Here is a 26,331-nt window from a genome sequence, read left to right as displayed (position 1 = left end):
GGTATTTTGGAAATTCATCCCCAGAGCTCATCCCATATTACCAGTTCCACATTCTCATGAGCACGTATTTGGAAAGGTCATCCCCAGAGCTCATCCCAAGGTTCCCGTCTTCTCATTCTAGTGAGCACGTATTTTGAAAAGGCCATCCCGAAGATCATCCCGAAAGTCCAAATCCAGTGATTTGCATCATAAAACTTCTTATCGTTACATAATAACTTCGTCATACTTCCTCATCATAACATCGTCATCATAAGCATTTTCTTCATAAACTTTCTCATAACTTCATCATACCCATCATAAAATATTCGCATCGTAAAACTTCTTATCGTTCATGAAACATACTTAAAAATATCTTAAAATCATCATGTCATCATGAACCTTGAAAATAACTTGAAAACTTATAATGTCATGCTCTTAAAATACTTTCATGCTTGAAAATCATGCGTTCAAATTAAATAAAAATGAGAAAATCATCTTTACATTCATAAAAAAATTTCATTCTTTCATAATGAACATATTTTTCGTGATAACATACTAGTATACAATGCATTACATAAATAAACCGATCCACGGAAGTCATTCTTTTCGTTCTTGACATTAAAACTCGAAACGTTTTGCATAGGTACTCTTAAAAATAATTTAAACACCTAAAAGATTATAAAAATGAATTTAGGACTTAAAAAGTTCAAAATTCATACCCCTTGGGCAGAACTGGGGGAGTTCGGGCGTGCATTTATGCACGTCCTAGTGCGCCCCCGTGTGCTCGAGCGTGCGGTCCACTGCTTGGGAAACTAGGCAATGACGTGCAAGTGCTCCTCGCGACTTCCTCGATCTTTTTCGACTCTCTTTCATATGACAACATTTAACAATTGATAAATAATGATCTTGGACATGAAAAAGCTTCAAAACTCAAAAAGGATTTGCCCAAAAATGACCAACGTCAAAGGATTTGATTAAAATCTTGCGTACATGAAACACACGCAAAAAATACTCATATTCTAACATCTTTATACAAAATATCCATTCATTGAAATCTTGATCTCTCACATGAAAAAACTTCAAAACTTGAAAAGATTCGATCAATAATACTAAAACTTCAAAACTTTAAACTGAAAACACGTACATCATACTTACACAAAAAATATGAGATTTAATCATCAAAATATTTCTCATAAACATCAAGAACGATTCACGTTTCACAGTTCTAAATCATGCTCATCAAAACTCATAAAATCAATGCTATATACTTAACTTACACATCAGCAACTCAATGGCTGCTCCCACTCGGACCGTCCAACCTAAGTCTTGTCCCATGGAATAGAGTGTCCAAAACAAAAAAAAACACTACAAGAAAAACGCTAAAAGACAACGGATTTTATCCGTTGTCGTAGGGGGTTTAAAACCGTTGTAACTGATGGTGTTCTCAAAACTGCGCACCTACGACAACGGATTTTATCCGTTGTCGTTTCCCTCAAAGACAACGGATTTGTGTCAACGACAACGGATAAATCCATTGTCGTAGGTGCGCAGTTTTGACAACACCATCAGTTACAATGGGTTTAAACCCCTACAACAACGGATTATATCCGTTGTCGTTTTCTATATAAAAAACAAAAAAAAATAAATTTTTTTATATAAATTCTAATATTATAAATAATCCAAAATTTAAAATTTCATAAATAAAATTTAATATACAATTTTTTTAGTATTACAAATCACTCGAAATTAAAATTCTAATTTAATACACACTGCAAATCGAAGTATCCGACGTCTTGCCTCATTACAGCCTTCAAACCTCTTGTTCTCAATCTCTGGAACAACACAAATCCAAGAAAAAGACAAAACAATTTGTCAGCTTAGCCACATATGTATTGAAAATCTAGAAACAATGAAACTAATTACGTCATTGTAAAGAAGAATTTTTTTTGAAATATATTTTGTATCTCGCAATATCCCAGAATACAGTAGAGAATTAACTTGGATAAGTACTTAATCTGTACCAATTAACTAAATAACAAACTAAGGGGTAACAATCAAATCAACCTAGCAGAAATAAATTGTTTACAATTCAAGAGCAACAAAAAATTTCAATTGCAGGAGAAACAAGAAAAAGAAGGTCCAAGAACAAAGAAGTTCAAATGGACAACCAATATCATGTGAAAGGAAACTGAGAAAAAAATTAGGAACATCTCAAAGAGTCAGAAAGTACATGTATGAAAGCTTTTGATGAAGTGTATGCACCTCCCCATGGTGGCAGGGCCAAAACAGTGACACTTCCAAAATTTACTTCCCCTTTTTCCTAGATTCCATGAGAGGAACTACAGCTTGAATTAACCTCAAATAACCTACAGATAAGAACAGTGAAGTGCATTGAAATAATCAGACACACATCAAGAAACTAGATTATTCAGTCAATTTGAACAATTTGATAAGTCAATCCCACAGAATAATGAGGTGATCCGCAGTAATATACGTGTTCCATCACTTAAAGGTTGGTTGTACACATAACAGTTCGAAAATTATTTCGTTTCGCAGCTAAGGGATGAGAATAAAATGATAGTCCATGACTAAAATAAATGCCCACATCAGGAGATTGATGCAATCGCTTGAATCTTAATTATTAAAAACACTACCGCTGATGCTTAATAAATTCCAAATTTTGTGCTAAATCTCCAGTCATTACATGGATCTTAAAATGATCATCATGCAACAATAAAAGGCTAAGATGACTTGAGGAGATGTAAAAATAAAACATTCTCGACGTAGAAATTTTCATAAAATGAAGACGAATACGAAATCACCGCCACAAAAGATTACCTTTTTCTGTAATATTAATTTTTGGCTCGTTGTAGGTATCCTTGAAGTAGACTAGAAGCTTATGTAGTTCTTCCGGGTACACGAATAAGGAACCAACTCCAGTCTGAAAATCATAAAATCACATAAATAATTAAGATGGCTTGATTTGGAAGGAAATATATCAAAATTCGGATTCGTATTCTTGATTACATACGGCCTCACCAATGGGTACCATTTCTTGAAGCTGGAAGAGATTTGAGAAGATAAAAAAAGTCATGTATAATGGGATTATATATATTTATATATATATATATATATATATATATATATATATATATATATATATAGCAATACCAATTACAGCCATAGTTTGAATGTACTCAAAGTAGATGTACCTGGTTTTTCTGCAACTCCGGGTTCATTTCTCGGAACTTTGCCACTTTTGCTTCCAATTCCAGCGTATAGGACTGCATTTTCCAAGTCACGAAATATATAAATAGAACTATTAATTAGGATATACCTTGCAGACGATGATGGAGCTGTCCACCTGCAGGAAGATTGTAGCCCCCTGCCTGGAAATCATTGTATTGCATTGGCTGAGGCGACGAGAAACTCGGGTGTGCCAGGTCCATGATTGGTTGTGCGTCATCCAGATTACTTTCCAGATGATGATGTTCCAGTAAGATTGTAACCCCCTGCCTGCTGTATATAATGAGTCATGTGTATTGCATCGTCTGCAGATTCTGCTCATCACTTTCCCGGCCGAAATGAAGCTGTCCATCAGGATTTTTACTCCATGATCCCTAGAAACTGTGATGTATTGCCTGCTGCTGATTCTGTCGCGACAACCAAAGATTCTGCTGCTGTTGTTCCTAACAACCACACTGCACATATCCCCCAAGACAAAGGAGGGTTGATACTGTCTAATGTACAAGACAAAAGAGAAAGTAATAAAGGAATATTTCTCAGCAGTATAACAAGTTATTGTTTCAACCTCACAAAATAGATTATTTTCTACCCGTACCCGTATTGCATTCCCACCTGCCAAAAGCACAACAAAAATCAATAAACACCTCTCAACCATTATACCAACCAGATAAAAAAACTCATTCCACAACAGAAATCTGAATTTAAAAAAACAGAATATCATTAAGAAGAAATAAGAACATTCTCCACTCTAATCAACAAAAAAATAATAATAAAGAAAAGAAAAGCCCCCATATTTTTACCTCAAATAAAATCAATTGACATTCTAAAAAGAGCAAGACCGACAATAGTAGTTCACGGCGGCGACACGGTGGAACTCAGCTAGAAACTCGTCGAAATCGCGACTGAAATGATCAAGAAATTGGGGGAAAAGGCTGGCTAAGATCGTACCAATACTAGGCTTTGAATATAATGTATAAAAACCAAAAACAGCTAGAAATTGCAAGGAAACGTAGCAACAAAACTTACATAGTGCTTGTCGCGATTTGGCAGCTTCGATTCAAGCTGTAATCACAACAAATTATAACTCCAACGATGCTGAAAACATATCTAACGTCCAAATAAATGCATCACACGATTAAAATCGTTAAAACGATCAAATTAACATCAAAATATACTGTAAAATACTTACCCCTGCCTTACCAGGGAATATGCATTGCCACAGCATCAAATTCACTGTACCATTAGGCAGCATCTCCAGTTTAGCCACAAAACCCTGAAAAAAGGCATTTTACAGAAAAATGTTCCGACTTAAACAACAAATCGACAGACATAAATAAAATGAAAGCAAAACAAACAACAAAATGCGAAAAAAAATCTCAATCGAACATGAGGATGATTTGTGCGCTAGGCTTTTCGTTCTTCAGCCAGCCTTCCGTGCGCGATCCCTCTACATTTAAAATCCTCTGCCGCTGGGCAAAGTCGTATCCGGAGCCAGAGAGGAGCCGTCGTCTGGAAAATTCATTCTTCAGCCAGCCATCCGCACGCGATCCCTCTGCATCTGCCATCGGGCAAAGTTGTATCCGGAGCCAGAGAATGATCTGGAGTGAGAGAGTGACCAAAAGTCTTCCATCATCGATCCTTCTTCTGCAACCGCTCTCGATCTGAAGTCGGCTAGAGTTATGGCGGCTAGGGTTTGGTAATTGATGGTGAGAGCGATAAGGAGAGAAAGTGAGAAACGAGAGATATAAAAATGAAAGTGTGTTTCTAAGTTATAAGTATTATAACATATTTAAAAAAATTATTTTTATTAATATTATAAAATAATAATACAACAACAATTTTGTAGAATCCGTTGTCGTAGGCCATAAAAAACGCGCTCAAAGACAATGGATTTTAAAATCCGTTGTCGTATGCCATAAAAAAACGCTAATAGACAACGAATTTTAAAATCCGTTGTCGTAGGTCAAAATCTGTTGTCGTTTTTTAACAAAATAAGGCAAACGACAACGGATTTTAATAAATCCGTTGTGAAAGCTCATGAGCCAACGGTTTTATCACAAAACCGTTGTCGTTTAGATGTTGTTGTACATCAAATTTGTTGTAGTGAAACCGAGGACGTGAGCTAACCACGCTCAGTATGAAAGTATAAGTATAAATATTATATGAATGCTAATACAAATGAAACAGGTACGAAAAACCTATCACGATAAAAAAACTGTTCAATCAAGGGTGTCATGGTATGTAGCACGCTGGGCTGTCACATCAGGAGGTGGGTCACAAACAAGAAGGAAAATGTGATATATGTGACTTGATCCCGTAAAACAAGGGTTCCAACCATACACTCAAGAACTCGGGGTTGAGCGATCCCACTGCATGTTATATTAAGGTACAGACTCAACATGATAATGCATGTAGTATAATAATCGTGATGTAATATATGAACACAAGCCATGTCATATAAACATGCAAACATAGAATATGCATACTCAATCAGGATATCTCGGATAGTACGTATGTACCTCAACACAAGCAACCTAGCAACACTAGCTCTCTTGTCCAAGCCTATAAGCAGATAATCATCATATCACTTACTACCTACTAAAATATTTAACTAGAATAATAGCTATTCACAGAAGCTAATCATAGTATAGACTTATACCTGCGTGTGTCGTTAGTCCTTTGATGGTGATGACCTCAAACTCGAGGAAAAACTCCCCTAAGTATGAATATACATATGCTATAAATGCTAATGCAAATGAACGTGTATCAAAAACCTATCATGGTATAAACACTATTGAGTCTGGAGGCGCCATTGTATATAGCACGTTGTGCCGTCGCATCAGGGGATAGATTCCATACAATAAAGAATCTATGGATATCGGTGACCTAATCCATGACTCGGATCCAACCATTCACTCAAGAACACGGGTCTGAGCGACCCCACTATAGGTTTTTATCAAGGTACAAGCTCCACATGATAATGTATGCAACATAATAATCGTGAAATAATATATGCACATAAACCATGTAATATAGACATGCAAACATATAACATGCATACTCAACCAGGATATCTCGGATAGTATGTCAGTAACTCTACTAAAGAAACACAATAAACCTAGCCACTTGGGTACTCAAGCCCAATCCTATAAGCAAGTAATCACCATATCACTTGTTGCTTATTAAAAGACTTAACTCGACTAATAGCTACTCACTGAAGCTAATCAGAGTCTAGCATTATACCTGCGTCCGTCGTCAGTACTTTGATGTCGAAGATCCTGACCCAAGCACAACTCCTCTACAAGTCCCATAGCACCTCGCTAACGTTCGGACCTCGAAAAGATGACTAAACCACTCTGAATTAAATACTGGCTCGAAATCCACGCCTAAAACGTGCACCAACTATGAGAATTCTTGTCCCTATTTATATAACACGATCGAACCTTCCGATTGTACTTCAAAACTTCTGATCTCCTGATCGGAGCTTCCAATCACTGTCCACCAAACATGTGTCTATTGATTGGACAACTTATCCTGCCGACAGATTTTGGAGTTTTTGATCTAAGGTTTCGGAGCTTCGATCTATCACCCATCAAATCACCCAATCAAAACTCATATCATGCCTGAATGAGGGAGTTCAGAGCTTCCAATCATGTGTTCGGAGCTTCCAAACTCACCTTTTGCATCCGAACTGCAACGCCCCTTCCGATCATGCCTTGGTTCAATTTCGGACCTTCCAAACTACTCGAACACCTGCAATCATTCGGACCATTTTCAAACGTTTTGAATTCGATTTTATACTTATTAATCTCAATTGAGGATTCCTTAATCATATTTTAACCATTTTGAACATGCATAGACATTTAATTTCTTAATCTAGAAATCAGGCTACTGCATAAACATGTATACTCATTTTAATATCTCAGTCTGTACTTACGTACCTCAACTAGTGGCCTAGATGTACAACTGTCTATAGTCCAAGCATACAAGCCAAGTGAATACCATATCACTATAACTTATCTAAAGTCCTAATTAGACTAATAGCTACTCCCAATAGCTACTAAGAGTCTAAAATTATACCTGAGTTCGTCGTCAGATCGCTGATGTCAAAAGTTGTGACCCAAGCACAACTCCACTACAAGTCCTGTAGCACCTTTCTAGTGCCCGACCCTCGAGAATATAGCTTAAAACACTGAAAAATATACTAAAACACAATTTCACATCTAAAAAAAAATTAAAAGTGAGAAATCTTAGTTATATTTATAGACGGAGTTCGGACGGTCCGAACCATAGTTTGTACGTTCCGAATTGCACATGTTTACCATGTCTCAGACTGATACTGATTGAAAGCTCCGATCCTCTTTTCGGAAGTTCCGTTCTCCATGTGTATTTACACACTTGACACCTCAATAATGCACAAGGCCTAACTGAGTTCAGACCTTCCGATCTTGGGTTCTAACATTCCAAACTCATCGTTTGCATCCGAACTACACCCTTTCCATCCGAACAATTTGGATCCTCCAAAATTTATTGGCTTGAGTTCGGTCCTTCCAAACTACCCGATTTCGTTTTATCCTATGGCTCATTTTCGGATATCCTAGAGTCAATTTTCCACTTGGTTTTATCATATTAATATCTCTTAATTATGTCTTAATTTTTTAAACATTCTTAGATAATTTAATTACTTAAAATAGAAGTCACATCACTACAATAATGCAACAGCGAGAGTGTATCTGTTATATATACGGATAAATGATGAACGGAATGTCAATGTTCAAAAAGTTTACTCTGAACTCAGAGTGAGTTGTTTCTTATAATCCATATATGTTGTATATATATGATTGTCATTGTAATGTTGATGTTTTTTCGAGTCTCATAGAGAAAGCATTTTGTGAGATATATATATATATATATATATATATATGTATATATATATGATACCCCGGGAGAAGTTAAGCTCAACTCATAAATGACTTTAAGCACGAAAGACAACACTGTAAGTCTCAGGTAGACTGAGAGCTCGGCCTATGGAGCTCAGGAGCTCGGACAAGCTCTCCCACCAATATTCTCAGGTCGGTTTGGGAGCTTGGCCCATGGAGCTTGGGAGCTCGGCCAAGCTCTCCCACCAATATTCTCAGGTCGGTTTGGGAGCTTGGTCTAGGGAGCTCGGGAGCTCTGCCAAGCTCTTCCAGTCTTATTTCAGCAGCAGGATAGCTTAGCAGGTTGGCTCGATGACCTCAGCAAGTTAGCTAAAATGTTAGGATCAGTTGTTTATTGTGAGTTCAAGAGTTCAGGAACAGCTCACTCACCACTCTCCTTATTACACTTTAGAGAGCAGCCATATAGTGTAGTAACCCATATCTAAATAAGGTGATAAAGGGATTAATCAAGGTTAATTAAGCAATTAACGTCAGGACAGATCGGAAGCTCCTATGGGGCAGATCGGACGCTCCGATCCGATCGGATGCTCCGTCGACAGGATAGGACGCTTCGATCTAGATAGGGCTAGCGTCATCATCAACGTCAGCAGTGTGACTTCATTGCTTACGTTTGGATGGGACATCGGAGGCTCCGATTATGATGATTGGACGCTCCGTTCACGATCGGATGGTTCGATCTTCGTCTATAAATACGGGATCCGAGGCTCATTCCAACTCGCTCATTCCTCTCTTCTCTCTCGTTCTTAGCCCTTTCTAGTCAGATCTAGGGAGTTATAGGCGTTCTATTGGGAATACAAAAGTAACGGAGCAATCCCAGCGTTGTAGCGGAGCTGTGCCTAAGTTTTGAGGCAGTCGTCATCAACGGGCTGCCGACGGACGCATGTATAATTATGGTCTCCTTAAACTATCTAGGAGTATGAAATAGCTTAGTTAAGACTTTTAGAGCTTAAATAATTATGCATGGATTTTTGCATTGTAGAGCTGATGATATGCTTGAGAACCTAGAGTGGGACTACTATGACGGTCTTTAGTGAGGTACGTAAGTACTGACTGAGATGACCAGCATGACATATGATATATGTGTTGGATGAGTATGTCTTATGTGTTTTCCATGTTACTGCTTTAGCACATGCATGATTTTACATGAGATTGCATCCCATGAGATGTGAGTCATGAAAGTTTCCATCGATGATGAGTTACTCCTTATGGATTCGTGTTTGGAGAGGTTCAGCCTCTGGTATTTCTATCTCTAGGAGCGACCACGATGGTGGATTAGACTCTATACTTGATAGGGAAATATACGAGCGACCCCGCAGACTAGCTATCCCGCACGACACTGTAAATTCATGGTGCCCCTGAGCAGATTGATTTACCCTTGTTTTAAAGTCACTTATGTGCTGCATATATTTTATATATCATTGCTTCCGTATTGAACGTAGTCGCTCACATCCAGTATTTATGTATGTCTAGACATCCCATTCGACGGGGCAGGAGCAGGTACAGGTAGTGCGTCCAGTAGCTTGGAGAGGCCAGCAACCAGAGAAGACAGAAAGTTTAGCTGTAGGTTTTACTTTTCCTTTAGGATTAATTATTCGATTGAGTTGTATATCGAATTTGTTTAGTCAGTTGTATTCTGCCGATCAGCTTTTATTTTAAGTCTTCTGTTGCGAATTAATGTATTTATTTTAATTGCATGCTTAATTTTGCTCTAACTCTGATTAGGTAGTGGATCCTGATTGAGCCGCTACATTTATTGGTATCTGAGCAGCATGCAAAGAGACTTGGGATATATTATTGAGACTTTGGGTTACCCTTGTAGGATTGATGAGAAACTTCATGCTCAAAATCAAGATCAAGTACGATGATTTAATATTGTGTTGTTGTAAACAGTATTTCATTTGTAATGAATCATTAGACACTGGTTGTATCATTTCAAGTTATTGGTTGTACATTTTCATTGTATTTTTTTATACTGAATTTGTATTACATAGGATTGTAATAGATAAATTGTACATACCTTGAAACAATGATACATGTATTACTTTGAGATTAATCTAGTGATTAGTTGATTAGTGTTCAACTGTTGTAACTCATAGATTTTTAGTAAGCCGGTTGTAACTGATTGACGTATGGTTAGTTTAGGTGTTTTCCTAGGATTGACCTAGTTAGGTGATTGACTATGGTTAGTGCCAGGGATGAGGTGATTCCTCAGGAGGCATGAGAGTATTGTTCTAAACTGCTTTCTTTTGAACGTTGGGTTTTGTTCTAGGTTGTTTCCTTAGAACAGTAGTTTGTTTGAACTCTTTAGATTGAGACCTTGTGATGACGGATTTTCATCCGAGTTCCAGGTCGAGTAATACCAAGAGTTGTGAGATATTACCAGGAGTAGACGTGAGGAGGCGCGGCCCTATTCCAGTATACCTGGAAGCCTTTGCGCTTCAGTTGGTGGAAGTGGGAAGGCTACTCAGTCTAGGGATTGGTAACGGTCACAACAGGGGTATGACCTTGGTATGGATAGATACCGGGTTTTTGTATCAGTTGTTGTAGTTACCGTCTGGCTATTGTCAAATATTTTGGTTTGGAATTTTTTGCTGTCAGAACTAGTCGTGGGAGAATTTCCTTGACGAGTGAGTGCTCTGAGCAGGTAGGTTTTGATATAGGAGATATTACTAGACGGATGGATCTAGTAGGTAGTTGGATTTATTCCAGTGATGGCACGAAGTATCGTTTGATGTCTTCCAAGACTAAGCATAGGATTTTCCATGGGATGAAAATGATCTAGGTTGATAGATCGAGGAAATTGTTTGGGTATAGTATGCCTTGGTGTTCGCTTTGAGTGAACAAGGTAGCGGTTAATAGTTCTGAAATGGCGCAAGATGAGTTCCAATGACTATTCTTAGCTATTGACTGATGTTGTCGAGGATATGCATGCTAAATTCAGTGTGATTTTGGTCATTCCAAGTGTTTGGGAAGACTTGTGATAATTGGGTCAAGGTTATTGATCGAGCCATGTAGGTCGCAAGGATCAGTGGTTGTCTGATTTGATCGACATTGATGGGTCAAGTGCAAACCACAGTAGATCAACGTGGTTGATAAGTAAGTCCAAGCAGTGATGGTTTGGATGTAGTGAATCGAGAGGTACTTGGGATGGTACTTCTACGCATTGTTCTTAAGGAGATTGGTACTTGGTACACCTCAGAGCAGTTAGCGATTTGGGAATAATTGGAATCTCTATGATTGCCAGAGACGAATCTTTTGGGATTGCTGCTAATCGAGGATGATTTCAAGCTGATTTGTGTGGTCCAGTTTGGGTGATAACCTGGCTTTCAGCAGTATTAAGAGCTAGCAAGGGAATTGGTAATTTCCCAGGATAGTGCTTTATTGTTAAAAAGAAGCCGAAATTGATCAAAGCAATTGCTTAGTATTAGAAATAGTATACTCAAGGTTGAGTAAGGAAGGGATCAAGTGGTTTCTCCATGTTGTTAGTGAACAACAATTCTCGAGGACTGCCAATAGAATATTTTGCTAAAGTGTTCCAGCCGTGACATCTGAGAATGCCATTGAATTAAGATCCATCATGTATTGGGAATTCCAATAGGAATGATCAAGTACACATCAGTTTTTTGGTCATAATGTGAAACAATTACCGAGATTTGGTTTTCAGAGTCTATCAGGATTGTTGCCACGAATCTTTCTAGTTAGATTCTAATGTGCTGTGCCATGGGAATACTAAAATGGATCGAGGTCGAATGTCATTAACCAGTGCGAAGGACAATGCATCTTGTCTAAAGATGGGACACATCAGTGTGGACTGATTGTTAAGTTTATTGTGTTTCAGCAATAGCCAATAGTCGGGTACGTGACGTGTCGTGAAGATTATTCCGAGCGTGTTAACGCTAGACGTATTCTTTGAAGTACTTGGTAACTAGGTGGATTATGCTAGTGCCAGGAGTGACGTGTTCGTCAAGAATCTTAGTCTTTTCCAATTCACGTTAGGACTGATGCGTTTTAACAAGAACATGAGTTAGTGGAAATATTGAATCCGTGGGGACTCGTTTCTTTTAAGATCAGTTGGTCAGATCTTGCGAGGATAGAATTTGTGATGATAATATCATCAGAGACTCCGAGATAAGTTATACCAGGTGCAAATGACTGTCGTGTTTCGAGATGAGATAGGAAACGTTTCCATATGCTGGTGTACTGTGGAATGTCCCAGTTGAACATTTTGGTGGGAGCTTGCCTTAGTCTAGATGTATGTACAGTGAATGCAAGTATGTATAACTATCAGGAGAATGCCCAAAGTTAACTAAATCCTGTAGAGATATTTGACTAGCCTATCGATTGAAATTCATAGGTGAGTAACCTGTGGTCGAGATGATGTAGTTCATCAGAGATGTGATGATTGCCATTGCAGCGTATGCGTATAGCTTCACAGACCACTGGTTAAGGGAGGATTTTGTGAAATGATTGTCATGTGATGAGAGTTTCATCATGACACAGTGTTGAGCTACACTGAAAAATGTGAAGTACGATTTGTACTAGACATGGTGGGTTGTTTCCCAGTGTTGCTCTGGAAGCTTGGTTGTGCTTCATAGAGTTGTGGAAAGATTACCCCAGTCTAAGAATATTTGTAAACAGTTACGTTGAAGTATAAGATTTGTGTGAACTGAATTCTCTTGAGGAGAGATTCATGAGTTGTTATATCAGGGCGGTGTTGGGATGTGTATTCTGCACCGAGAGTTTTTTTGGAACCAGTAGATGGTTGGATCTAGTTAATGTTTTGACGAATGTCGCAAACCAGTTAGGTTATGACGTGGGTTTTGTCTATATAAGATTTTCCTTGGGATGGTGATCTTGAGCAAGCAAGAGTTTGTGCTCTATTGGCTCATGGCCAATTGGTACAAGATCAGTGCCCAAAAGTTACGAATGTCAGCTCGATGGAAGAATCTTTAGCGATTCTAGTTGAGGAGATACTGAAATAGTTCGGCCACTACCAACAGACTTGTGGTCTCGTGCCAAGATTTTATATTGTCGGAAGTTATTTCGACCAGTTGTTCTGAATCAGAATTTCCCGTGAATGACAATCAGGGGTTGAGATACATTCTCAGGTATTCCCTAGATTTCTCGAAAAAATCTTTTAAGGGGGGATAATTTAGTAACCCGTATCTAAATAAGGTTATTAGGGGATTAATCAATGTTAACTAAGCAATTAATGTCAGGACAGATCGGAAGCTCCGATGGGACAGATCGGACGCTCCGATTCGATTGGATGCTCCTTCTGCAGGATCGGACGCTCTGATCTAGATAGGGCTGGGGTCATCATCAACGTCAGCAATGTGACATCATTGGTTACGTCTGGATGGGACATCGGAGGCTACAATGATGATGATCGGATGCTCCGTTCACGATTGAATGTTTCGATCAGGGATCGGACGGTCCGATCTCCGTCTATAAATATGGGATCCGAGGCTCATTCCAACTCGCTCATTCCTCTCTTCTCTCTCGTTTTTAGCCCTTTCTAGTCAGATCTAGGGAGTTCTAGGCGTCCTATTGGGAATTCGGAAGTAGCGGAGCGATCCCGGCGTCGTAGCGGAGCTATGCCTAAGTTTTGAGGCAGTCGCCATCAGCGGGCTGACGACGGATGCAGGTATAACTATGGTCTCCTTAAATTATTTAGGAGTATGCAATAGCTTAGTTAAGAATTTTAGAGCTTAAATAACTATGCATGGATGTTTGCATTGTAGAGCAGATGATATGCTTGAGAACCTAGAGTGGGACTGGTAGGACTTTCTTTAGTGAGGTACGTAAGTACTGACTGAGATGGCCTGCATGATATATGATATATGTGTTGCATGAGTATGTGCTATGTTTTTTCCATGTTACTGCTTTAGCACATGCATGATTTTACATGAGACTGCATCCCGTGAGATGTGAGTCATGACATTTTGCATTGGTGATGAGTTACTCCTTATGGATTGGTGTCTTGGGAGGTTCAGCCCCTTGTTTTGCTATCACTAAGAGCGACCACGATGGTGAAGTAGACACTATAGTTGATAGGAGAATATACGAGCGACCCCGCAGACTAGCTATCTAGCACAACACTGTATATTCATGGCGCCCCTGAGCAGACTAATTTACCCTTATTTTAAAGTCATTTATGTGTTGCATATATTTTATATATCATTGTTTTTTTATTGAGCGTAGTCGCTCACGTCCAGTATTTCTGTATGTCTGGACACCCTATTCGACGGGGCAGGTGCAGGTGCAGGTGCAGGTACAGGTACAGGTAGTGCGCCCAGTAACTTGGAGAGGCCAACAACTAGAGAAGACATCAAGTTTAGCTGTAGGTTTTACTTTGCCTTTAAGATTAATTATTTGATTGGATTGTATATCGAATTTGTTTAGTCGGTTGTATTCCGCCGATCAACTTTTATTTTTAAGTCTTCCGCGGCGAATTAATGTATTTATATTTATTGCATGCTTAATTATGCTCTAACTCTGATTAGGTAGTGAATCCGGGTTGGGTCGCTACATATAGTGTCCTGGTGGTGGTTGTTCAGTTCAGATGAATCGTATTAGTTTTTTCTTTGTTAGACAAGATTTGGGCGAGATCTCAGCCTAAGTATTCGGGATTGCAATCACGGGATTCGCGGGTTTTTGATAAGGAAGGTAAGAGTCAAATCCGGATCCCTCTCCTATAAATACCAGGTTCACTCGAGTTCACACACCACTCACTATATATCGCTATCCTAACATCAGAATTGAGCGTCTGAGGGGATATGCTGGAACACCTTTTGGCCCCTCTTAATGCTCTTTCTTGTGGTTTCAGGTCAGCATCAGCTCATCATAGGTTGGAGGAGTTTCGTTTGCTCGGCTAATCAGCTCATCCAAGGAGTTCACATTATTGATAGGTATAAATTGGCGTCGTCTGTGGGAAATTAGAGATAAGACGTAGACATGGCAGGTAGAGGACGAGGAGAGAGGAATGTGGCTAAAATGACCCTAGATTAGTTCACTCAGCTGATCACCCAAATGGTACAAACGGCCCTGAACCAGAATCCACCACCACCTCCTGCACCGGTAGGTCAGCCCAACCAAATGGATGCATGTGGGAGGAGCTTAAGAGGTTGGGTCGGCAAGTCGGAGGTTGGCTGGGGACAATGCAAAGGGAGAGTTCGTTCTCTCGAGATTTTCGGACGAAGATCTCCTTGAAAATTTCAAAAAGCCCACTTTGGGGGAGTATGATGGGAGCTCAGACCCAGAAGAACACTCGGGGAGCTTTGAAAATGCTGCCTTGTTGCACAATTACTCGGATGCAATCAAATGACGGGTTTTCCTCACCACCTTGGTGAGGTTGTCTTAGCAATGGTTCAATCTCTTGCATCCCGGCAGCATTCGGAGTTTCAATGATTTCAGCTCAGCTTTTGTGCATCAGCTTTCAAGTAGTAAGAGATACTTGAAGTCTTCTCTCAGTTTTTTTAATCTAAAGCAATCCGAGGTGGAGCCCCTACGGCAGTACATCCAATGTTTCAATACAAAAACTCTAGAGGTATCGGCTGCAACTTCTGATACTTTGGTAAACTCTTCACCCAAGGGTTAAGAGGAGGAGAGTTTTTCAAATCTTTGGTTAAAAATCCTCCTTTAACTTTTGATGAGCTCCTCAGCCGAGCGAAGAAGTATGTAAATTTAGAAGATGCGCAGAGACCGAGAAGGTTGGAAGGGACATCCAAAAGTAAATCAGGTAGCAATTTTGGAATGAAGGCGGAAGGGAAGGTGGAAGAAGGAAGAAAGAAGGCTGCAGAAGCGCCAATCAGGGCTGAGGGACCTTATCCTTATGTACCTCTTTCAGTAAGCTTGGAAAAGGCGATGCAAGTATGTGAGGAGAGGTAAGTACTCGTGAGACCATGGAATGCGGAGAGAGGTCCGCGATTGCCTCCATCTCATAAGTTGTAGTGACCCTTACCCGGATCACCTACTAAACAGAACTTAGGCATGCAATTAACTTAATTAAACAGATATCAGAATAAAACTGCGGAATCCAAATAACATTATACAATCCCAAGTAAAGGAATCTGTAATTATCCAATAATATACAACCAAATCGAATAGCTGTATAAACCCAAACAACAGTAATAAAACCTAAGCGAAGCTCCAGCCGGCCAACCGCTGACTAGCCCCTCCTGGATCCACCCTCCTCGTCCAATCGCAAACCTGCCCCATGGAATAGGGTGTCCAGAAAATACAGAGTACGAGACGTGAGCATAAAACGCTCAGTGCGAGAGTATGAGTATACATGCATGCAAAGTGAACTCCCTATAGACTCGAGGTCAAGGATCAGATAACAGAGACAGACCGGGCCCTGGTATGTAGCACGCTGTGCCGTCGCTTCAGGAGGTGGCTCCCATACCGAGATAACTGTGGATATGCCGGACCCAAATCGATGGAAGTCCATCCACTAACAGGATAGGGTACAACCCTACTAACAGACATCTCGAAAGAGATACAGCAAGATGCAAATGAATGCAGCATAATATCGTGGCATATAAATCATGCAGTCACATAATACATGCATACTCAGTCAGGATATCTCGAACAGTACTTTCGTACCTCAATACAGTGCAAGCTCTACCAACTCTAGGTCCACGCCTATAGTCTGCTCTACACTGCCAAATGATACTACTATCATTAAAGTGCTCTAAAAGCCTTAACTAAGCTATTGCATACTCCTAAATATTTATAGGAAGCAAAAGCTATACCTTCGTCCGTCGTTAGCCCTTTGATGTCGATGCCTCCAGAACTTGGGCACAACTCCGCTACGACTACCGAACGCCTCTCCGACCTCCGGACCAAGCCTAAGAAGACTAGAACAGCTCCAAAAGGACTAGAAAGGAAAGGAGAACTCGGAATTGGCAAATAAAAGTGAAGTCTCGGCCTTCTATTTATAGACAACGATCGGAACTTCCGATCCTTGATCGGAACGTCCGAACCCCGATCGGAACGTCCGATCCTGCCATCGGAGCTTCCGAAGATCCTGATCTGCCACGTGTCAAAATATCACTTGTTGACTTCGGATAGGGGTGATCGGAGCTTCCGATCCAACCACACGTCATGCCTGACGTAATATCGATCGGTGCCTCCGATCGCTCATCGGAGCTTCCGATCCTGTTCGGAACTTCCAATCGTTCCTTCGGAGCTTCCGATCCGTCCGATACCCAATTCAATTAATTAGCATTAATCCTTTAATTACTTAATTAGGGCACGGGCTACTACATTCTCCCCCACTTAAGATATTTCGTCCTCGAAATCAGATCTTAAGTACCGAACGCAAATACAGAAATCAGAAACATTCTTTATTCAATCAAACGTTTACAGAATTTGCAACTGAATACAACTTAAAGAATGAAATCAAAACAACTCGGGATGGTCTTTACGCATCCCGTCCTCAAGCTCCCAAGTAGCTTCCTCAGTGCCTCGGCGCTGCCACTGAACTAAAACCAAAGGAATGACTTTGTTCCGTAAAACCTTATCCTTATAATCAAGGATGCGAAGAGGTTTCTCAACATAAGTCAAATCCTTGTCTACCTGAACCTCAGATCGCTGCAGAATATGAGATTCATCCGCCACATACCGTCGCAACAGAGATACGTGGAACACGTCGTGAATGCTGGATAGATGCGGTGGCAAATCTAGTCGATAAGCCAAATCGCCAATACTCTCCAAGATCTCAAATGGACCGATAAATCTGGGAGACAACTTGCCCTTAAGGCCAAATCTGAGAATCTTGCGGAAAGGTGACACTCTCAGAAACACTTTCTCCCCGACCTCGAACTGCAAAGGCCTACGCTTGATATTAGCATAGCTGGCCTGACGATCCTGTGCAGTCTTAATCCGTTTCTTGATCTGATCAACAATGTCTATCGCCTGCTGGATAAATTCCGGTCCCTCAGCCTGTCTCTCCCCCAATTCTTCCCAAAAGAGTGGAGTACGACAACGTCGCCCATACAACGCCTCAAAAGGTGCCATCCCAATACTAGTATGATAGCTGTTGTTGTAAGCGAACTCGATCAACGGCAAATGATCCTGCCAGGCTGAACCAAAATCCATGACGCACGCTCTAAGCATATCTTCTAACGTACGGATAGTGCGCTCTGATTGACCATCAGTCTCCGGATGATAGGCTGTACTCAAACTGAGAGTAGTACCCATCGCACGCTGAACACTCCCCCAGAATCTAGAAGTAAACCTGGGGTCCCGATCGCTGACAATGCTCACAGGCACTCCATGAAGTCGAACGATCTCCTGAATGTACATCCGTGCCATGCGATCCACAGAGTACTCTCGGCTATAGGCAATGAAATGCGCTGACTTGGTGAGTCGGTCCACCACCACCCAGATAGCATCACAGTTCCTCGGGGATACCGGCAAATGGGTCACAAAGTCCATTGTGATAAACTCCCATTTCCATTCAGGAATAGGCAGACTGTGAAGCAATCCTCCAGGTCGTCGGTGCTCTGCCTTGACCTGTTGACACACCAAACATCTCGAAACAAACTGATAAACACTGCGTTTCATTCCCTTCCACCAGAAACGAGTACGTAGATCCTTGTACATCTTGCTGCTCCCAGGATGAATACTCAACTTAGTGCGATGCGCCTGAGACAAAATCTCCTCTCGCAACTCTTCATCCTGTGGAATCACAAGCCTACCAGACAAACACAAAAAGCCATCTGACTGATAATGAAATCCAGACGAGCTACCCTCGTTAGCTAGACGAGCTAAACGCTGGGTCTTTGAATCAGACATCTGAGCATCTCGGATCCGCGAATACAAGGTTGGCTCAGATAATATCGCAAACATCTGGATACTCTGCATACCTTTCTTATGCTTGAAGGTAAAACCTGAAGTACAACAGTCACTGATCGCACTAGACATCGAACAAGTCTGAAGTGCGGATAGTCGCACCTTGCGACTCAAAGAATCAGCGGTGAGATTAGCAGCTCCCGGATGGTACTTAATCTCGCAATCATAGTCCTTAAGCAAGTCCATCCAACGTCTCTGTCTCATGTTCAATTCTGCCTGAGTGAACAAATACTTGAGACTCTTATGGTTGGTGAAGATCTCAAATTTCTCGCCATACAGATAATGACGCCAGATCTTCAAAGCAAACACAATGGCTGCTAACTCCAAATCATGGACTGGGTAGTTGTCCTCGTGAAGTTTCAGCTGTCTAGAAGCGTATGCGATCACATGCCCATTCTGAGTCAGGACACAACCTAACCCCTGAAGAGAAGCATCCGTGTAAACTACATTCCCTCCAGATCCTGACGGTAATGCCAACACCGGCGCAGAAGTCAACCGCCGTCGAAGCTCACGGAAATTCTCCTCACACTCGGAGGACCACTCAAAATCCACATCCTTGCGGGTAAGCTGCGTCAACGGTCGAGCTAACTGAGAGAAGTTCAGAATGAAGCGACGATAATACCCTGCTAGACCCAGAAAACTACGGATCTCAGCAACTGTCGTCGGACGCGACCAATTAAGTACCGCTTCAATCTTGCTTGGATCAACAGAAATCCCCTCCCTGGATATGATATGGCCAAGAAAAACCACTCTATCCATCCAGAACTCACACTTGCTCAGCTTGGCGTACAATTGCTCATCTCGAAGAGTCTGCAGTACCAACCGCAAGTGAGAAACATGCTCTTCCGTATTACGCGAATAAACCAGGATGTCGTCAATGAAGACCACGACAAACTTGTCCAAATACTCCCTGAAGACACGGTTCATCAGATCCATGAATATAGCCGGCGCATTAGTCAAACCAAATGGCATCACTAGGAACTCGTAATGCCCATAGCGAGTACGGAATGCAGTCTTGGCTACGTCCTGATCACGGACTCTCAACTGATGATACCCAGATCTCAAGTCAATCTTGGAGTAAATTGATGTGCCCTGCAGCTGGTCAAACAAGTCATCAACACGAGGCAACGGATACTTGTTCTTCACAGTGACTCGATTCAGCTGCCGATAGTCAATGCACAGCCGCATCGACCCATCCTTCTTCTTCACGAAGAGAACAGGAGCTCCCCAAGGAGATACACTAGGACGAATGTACCCCTTGTCCAAAAGATCCTGTAGCTGATTCTTCAACTCACGCATCTCTGACGGAGCCAGACGATACGGTGCTCTAGAAATAGACGAAGTACCCGGCATCAACTCTATGCCAAACTCGACTTCCCTAGCAGGAGGAAAACCCGGAATCTCATCAGGAAACACATCTGGAAATTCATCCACAACAGGAATGCTCTCTATCCCAATACTCTCAGCGGACAAATCAACTGCATAGATAAGGTAGCCTTCCCCGCCAGACTCTAGAGCTCGACAGGCTCTCAAAGCTGATACCAAAGGCATCGGGGGTCGCGCTCCCTCACCATAGAAAAACCAACTCTCACTCCCTTCCGGATGAAAGCGTACTAATCTCTGATAGCAGTCCACTGAAGCTCGATAGGTAGTCAGCACATCTATTCCCAGAATGCAATCAAAGTCGTCCATCGCCAGGACCATGAGATTCGCCAACAGAACGTTCCCTTCAAACTCTAAAGGGCAACCCATCACTAGACGCTTAGCCAAAGCAGATTGGCCCGTCGGAGTAGAAACAGACATCACTACGTCTAGTGCAATGCATGGTAACTTATGCCTCTTAACAAAACGTGCAGAAATGAAGGAATGAGATGCACCAGTGTCAATAAGTACAAGAGCAGGTATACCATAAAGCATAAATGTACCTGCGATGACTTTCTCATTCTCCTCCACAGCCTGATCATGTCTCAGGGCAAACACCTGGCCAGAAGCTCGTGGCCTCAAATGAGAACTCCCAGCAGACTGTCCCTGCGACCTCTGCTGTACGGTAGCCTGAGAACCCGATCCTGAACCTGAACCAGAACCGCCTCCCCCAGACTGTGGACAATCCCTCCGGATATGACCAGTCTCTCCATAATGGAAACAAGCTCCAGAAGCTCTACGGCACTTGTCGGATGGATGGTTCTTCCCACAGTGATCACACTTGTCCTTCTTACCGAAACGGACAACACCCCCAGAACCAGAGGAAGAAGAAGATCCAGACTTCTTGAAAGTTTGGGCACGGGGACCCAAAGAATTAGCAGGTCTCGACTGAGAGAAAGACCTATTTCGCCGAATGCTGTCCTCCGCCTGGTGACAACGGCTCACCAAACCCTCGTATGACATGTCGTCACCAACTGCCACACGGTCATGGATCTCAGGATTAAGGCCCTGAAGAAACAGATTATACTTCATCTCTGAGCTATCAGCAATCTCGGGGCAATAGGATAGCAGATCAAAGAACCTCTGCTGATACTCATCGATAGACATGGTTCCCTGTCGCAGACTCAGTAGCTCGCCTGCCTTCGACTGTCGGAGTGCAGGAGGAAAATACCGCTTTTGGAAAGCTGTGCGGAACTCGGCCCAGGTGGCCACTCCTCTCGCCGCAACAAAAGGTGCAGAAGTAAACCTCCACCACCTGCGCGCACGCCCATCCAGAAGATAGCCAAGGGTCTCCACCTTCTGCTCATCGGTGCATTGGAAAGTCTGAAAAGTCGTCTCCATGCGGTCTAACCAGTTCTCCGCATCCTCCGGAGACTCACCTCCAACTAAGGGCTTAGGACCCATAGCTAAGAATCGACGCACAGTGAAACGCTCGTCGTCATGGTGACGATGACGCCGTTCTCGACGAGGCTCCCGGTCGGCATCACCCCAACGCCCACCAACACTATCATGAGAACTCTGATCGTCACGATTTGACATCTACAAAAATACCTCAAGATGAGACTAAATCCCAAGAAATCTTTTGCATGCTCTGATACCATAAATGTAGTGACCCTTACCCGGATCACCTACTAAACAGAACTTAGGCATGCAATTAACTTAATTAAACAGATATCAGAATAAAACTGCGGAATCCAAATAACATTATACAATCCCAAGTAAAGGAATCTGTAATTATCCAATAATATACAACCAAATCGAATAGCTGTATAAACCCAAACAACAGTAATAAAACCTAAGCGAAGCTCCAGCCGGCCAACCGCTGACTAGCCCCTCCTGGTTCCACCCTCCTCGTCCAATCGCAAACCTGCCCCATGGAATAGGGTGTCCAGAAAATACAGAGTACGAGACGTGAGCATAAAACGCTCAGTGCGAGAGTATGAGTATACATGCATGCAAAGTGAACTCCCTATAGACTCGAGGTCAAGGATCAGATAACAGAGACAGACCGGGCCCTGGTATGTAGCACGCTGTGCCGTCGCTTCAGGAGGTGGCTCCCATATCGAGATAACTGTGGATACGCCGGACCCAAATCGATGGAAGTCCATCCACTAACAGGATAGGGTACAACCCTACTAACAGACATCTCGAAAGAGATACAGCAAGATGCAAATGAATGCAGCATAATATCGTGGCATATAAATCATGCAGTCACATAATACATGCATACTCAGTCAGGATATCTCGAACAGTACTTTCGTACCTCAATACAGTGCAAGCTCTACCAACTCTAGGTCCACGCCTATAGTCTGCTCTACACTGCCAAATGATACTACTATCATTAAAGTGCTCTAAAAGTCTTAACTAAGCTATTGCATACTCCTAAATATTTATAGGAAGCAAAAGCTATACCTTCGTCCGTCGTTAGCCCTTTGATGTCGATGCCTCCAGAACTTGGGCACAACTCCGCTACGACTACCGAACGCCTCTCCGACCTCCGGACCAAGACTAAGAAGACTAGAACAGCTCCAAAAGGACTAGAAAGGAAAGGAGAACTCGGAATTGGCAAATGAAAGTGAAGTCTCGGCCTTCTATTTATAGACAATGATCGGAACTTCCGATCCTTGATCGGAACGTCTGAACCCCGATCGGAACGTCCGGTCCTGCCATCGGAGCTTCCAAAGATCCTGATCTGCCACGTGTCAAAATATCACTTGTTGACTTCGGATAGGGGTGATCGGAGCTTCCGGTCCTGATCGGAGCTTCCGATCCAACCACACGTCATGCCTGACGTAATATCGATTGGTGCCTCCGATCGCTCATCGGAGCTTCCGATCCTGTTCGGAACTTCCGATCATACCTTCGGAGCTTCCGATCCATCCGATACCCAATTCAATTAATTAGCATTAATCCTTTAATTACTCAATTAGGGCACGGGCTACTACATAAGTTCTGCGATTTTTATCAAGAATATGAAAATTTCACTAATGACTGTCAGAGGCTAGGTGAGGAAGTGCAGAGAATCATTTATGAGGATCCTCGAATCAAGGCTAAACTGAATAAGCGAGCAAATCCTCCTCGCCATGGTCAAGCTCCTCAGTGGAGGAATCAGATGAATGAAGTTATGGGGAACCAACCAGATAATCAAAAAAGAGCTCTCCAAAATGGTCAAGGGGATAGGGTCGAGAAAATTTCAAATCACCCCCATAAGGGTATGATCCATATGATTTCAATAGGGACTACATATGGCGATTTAGGAAGAGCTCGCAAAGCTCATGGGCTCAGATTGAAAAATTTTGAAGTAAATCCTCAGTCTAATTATTTTGTTGTCCCGAACATCAGTTTTGGGAGAGAAGATTTGAAAGACGTGGCCTTACCTCACAATTATCCCTTGTTGGTCACCCTAAATATTGCCAATTATGATGTGGCCCATATATTCGTGGACATAGGAAGCTCGGTGAACATTATCTTCAAAGAAACCTTGGATCAGATGAATTTGGAAGGTTTTGAGTTGTATCCAATTACTACGGAACTATATGGGTTCACTGGCCATGCTTTGAAACCTTTGGGTCAAATAGTGCTCCCATTGTCTCTTGGGAGTAGAGATCATCGAGCCACCAAAATGGCTTGCTTCACGGTAGTTGATACACCATCTTCTTTTAATGGAATTTTGGATTGTTCTTCCCTGAGCAATTTTCAAGCCGTAGCATCCAATTACCATCATAAGTTGAAGTTTCCCATTAGCAGAGAAGTGGGAGTGGTCCGAGTTGATCAAAAGTCAGCTCGGTTGTATTATTTAAATGAGATAAAAAGTGATGCTAAGAGGAGTCAAAGAGAGGTGGGGACGGGTGTCTTTGCCTGGTAAACATCCGAGCTCACGGGTGTCAGTTCAGAAATTATGGTGAACCGGCTCAACACTCTCTCGGGAGTTCGGCAAATAAAACAAAAAAAGAGACACTTTGGACCTGAGAAATATAAAATCCTTAAGAAAGAGGTGGATGAGCTCCTTAAGGTAGGTCAAATCAGGGAGGTGCAGTTCCCTACTTGGTTATCGAATGTGGTCTTGGTCCCCAAGAGCTCAGGCAAGTGGAGAATGTGTATTGATTTCAGAGATTTGAATAAGGATTGCCCAAAGTATTGTTATCCGCTACCTCGGATTGATTAGTTGGTGGACTCAACTGCAGGGCATCAGTACTTGTGCTTCATGAATGCTTACCAGAGGTATCATCAAATCCTCTTGGCGGAGGAAGATCAAGCCAAGGTGAGCTTTAGTTGAAACGACCCTAACTCGAAGGAATTTTTTTTTTAAAATATTACATATATGCCCATACATATATGAATCTATACTTAAAATATATTTTTCATAAAATTTAATACATAATAAAAAGCGATTACATGTCAAAACTTAAATACTAGAACACATTATAAATCCATGCGTAAATACTCAATAACATAAGATGCGAAAAATAGTTTGATTACAATCTCATAATCATTGAAACATAAAAGCGCGAAGGTCACGGGTGTGCTAGCTTCCCACGGATGCACAGAGGTCTTCACCACCAGTCGGGACCACAAACTCCTGAATAACATAAAACTCACATGCACACCATTTAGATCTAGTGAGCCTAAAGGCCCAACATGCTCTACCTTTAATAACGAGTACTACTAAATAAAATCACATGCAATCACATAACGTATATAAAAATAACCAGAGGATTCTAATGCATGCATGATCGTAAAATCGTATGCATAAACTGCGTCGTAATCTAAATCATAACATAATACGTAATATAATACGTAACATAAGCATTGGCATGTCATAAACATAAAAATCATTTTCTGTGGGTCATATCAGTGAAGTGTAACCTAATTCGATTGATCAATCTAAATCCATCGTACGTGGTGGTGGCCTGTGGGGTGTACCCCTAACGCCCTATGCCACTTCACCCAACCTTTGGGGATCCATAGGCTCATAATCGTAATTGGAAAGGTCATCGGGCCCGGTATCCCGACCTCCAGTCCCGTGTTTGTCACAAATCACTTCAACTTTCCAAAAATATTTTCTTTACATTCCCGTTATCTCATCATAAAATACATGCATGAATCATGAACATAGAAATATCAATTTCTTCAAATTTTGCCAGTAAATATATATTTAATTTATTTTTCATAATAAAAATCATACTTATATCAAAATATGCATATAGATCTATTAAATATATATTTATGGACTATTTTGTTTGCCACTGGCTAGTTTGAGTTGTTGCCCCTTAACTAAAACCCATAAACTTAGACTGGCTCGTTAACATTTATACTGGCCCAAAAATACTTAGACTAGATCCATCACACTTAAAATGACCCAGATCAAACTTAGGTTGACACAATAGTACTTAGTCTAACTTAGAACTTAGCCCAACCAAATAATTAAGCAACTTAGGCTCATTAACAAATTTAGCTCCATTATTAAATTAAACCTCCAATAAATATCTTAAGCCCAATAAGCTTGGCTCTATAACTAAATCAATTCATTCAAGCCCAAATAACACTTTATCCCAAATAAACAACCAAGCCCAATAAATAAATTAAATCAAATAAACATTTTAGACCCAATAACTAAATTAAGCCCGATGAACATCTTTGGCCCAATAACGAAATTGACCCAATGAATAAACTAAACATTTAGACTCTTAAGTAAATTACTCGGCCCAAAATAAAATAATCCGGAACCAAACCATAACATATAACCCTAATAACCTTTACCCGACCTAGACAACCCACTCGCCCGAGCTCTGCCTGAGCTACCTGCTAGATAGACCACCCTTACAATCATTCAACTGTGCACCTAGCCGACACTAGTTCAAGACATCTTAAACCAACATCCAAA

The 26,331-nt window shown here is 41.4% G+C and overlaps 2 protein-coding genes across 5 annotated transcripts; one reads left to right on the top strand and one right to left on the bottom strand.

Annotated features, from left to right (window-relative positions):
- Window positions 1–1,657: 1,657 nt before the first annotated feature.
- On the bottom strand, window positions 1,658–4,007 carry LOC140867209 (uncharacterized). 4 transcript variants are annotated; one of them, XM_073272286.1, is made up of 6 exons: window positions 3,821–4,005; window positions 3,344–3,680; window positions 3,192–3,263; window positions 2,818–2,920; window positions 2,242–2,345; window positions 1,658–1,811 (listed from the first exon to the last, which is right to left on the bottom strand). In XM_073272286.1, exons 1-5 carry the CDS (start codon window positions 3,829–3,831, stop codon window positions 2,284–2,286), a joined length of 585 nt encoding a protein of 194 aa, XP_073128387.1. In that variant the 5' UTR covers window positions 3,832–4,005; the 3' UTR covers window positions 1,658–1,811; window positions 2,242–2,283. The 4 variants fall into 4 exon arrangements, 3 of the variants coding, with proteins under 3 accessions (XP_073128387.1, XP_073128386.1, XP_073128385.1); XM_073272285.1 differs by having other exon boundaries at window positions 3,344–3,719; window positions 3,821–3,833; XR_012145079.1 differs by having other exon boundaries at window positions 1,658–1,809; window positions 2,188–2,345; window positions 3,344–4,007.
- An 11,190-nt stretch (window positions 4,008–15,197) lies between these two features.
- Window positions 15,198–24,312, top strand: LOC140861475 (uncharacterized). The gene is made up of 3 exons (XM_073264498.1): window positions 15,198–15,291; window positions 15,760–16,037; window positions 23,446–24,312. The coding sequence occupies exons 1-3, from the start codon at window positions 15,198–15,200 to the stop codon at window positions 24,310–24,312; spliced, it is 1,239 nt and encodes a 412-aa protein (XP_073120599.1).
- The last annotated feature ends 2,019 nt before the right edge of the window (window positions 24,313–26,331 follow it).

The sequence above is a fragment of the Henckelia pumila genome, chromosome 4 (assembly GCF_033568475.1).
Source record: "Henckelia pumila isolate YLH828 chromosome 4, ASM3356847v2, whole genome shotgun sequence".
NCBI classification, from domain to species: domain Eukaryota; kingdom Viridiplantae; phylum Streptophyta; class Magnoliopsida; order Lamiales; family Gesneriaceae; genus Henckelia; species Henckelia pumila.
The sequence above is the reverse complement of the archived record's forward strand: the minus strand, read 5'-3'. Positions and strand labels throughout refer to the sequence as shown.

Excerpts from the sequence above, each read along its gene's own strand:
- LOC140867209 (XM_073272284.1), bottom strand. The coding sequence starts at position 3,946 with ATGATATTCTGTTTTTTTAAATTCAGATTTCTGTTGTGGAATGAGTTT. Across the intron at positions 3,264-3,343 it reads GGGCTACAATCTTCCTGCAG|TCCTATACGCTGGAATTGGA; the intron begins GTGGACAGCTCC and ends TGGAAAATGCAG. Across the intron at positions 2,346-2,817 it reads AATTAATATTACAGAAAAAG|GTTATTTGAGGTTAATTCAA; the intron begins GTAATCTTTTGT and ends TCTTATCTGTAG.
- LOC140861475 (XM_073264498.1), top strand. The coding sequence starts at position 15,198 with ATGGTACAAACGGCCCTGAACCAGAATCCACCACCACCTCCTGCACCG. Across the intron at positions 15,292-15,759 it reads ATGTGGGAGGAGCTTAAGAG|GGTTAAGAGGAGGAGAGTTT; the intron begins GTTGGGTCGGCA and ends TCTTCACCCAAG. Across the intron at positions 16,038-23,445 it reads GCTTGGAAAAGGCGATGCAA|AGGCTAGGTGAGGAAGTGCA; the intron begins GTATGTGAGGAG and ends AATGACTGTCAG.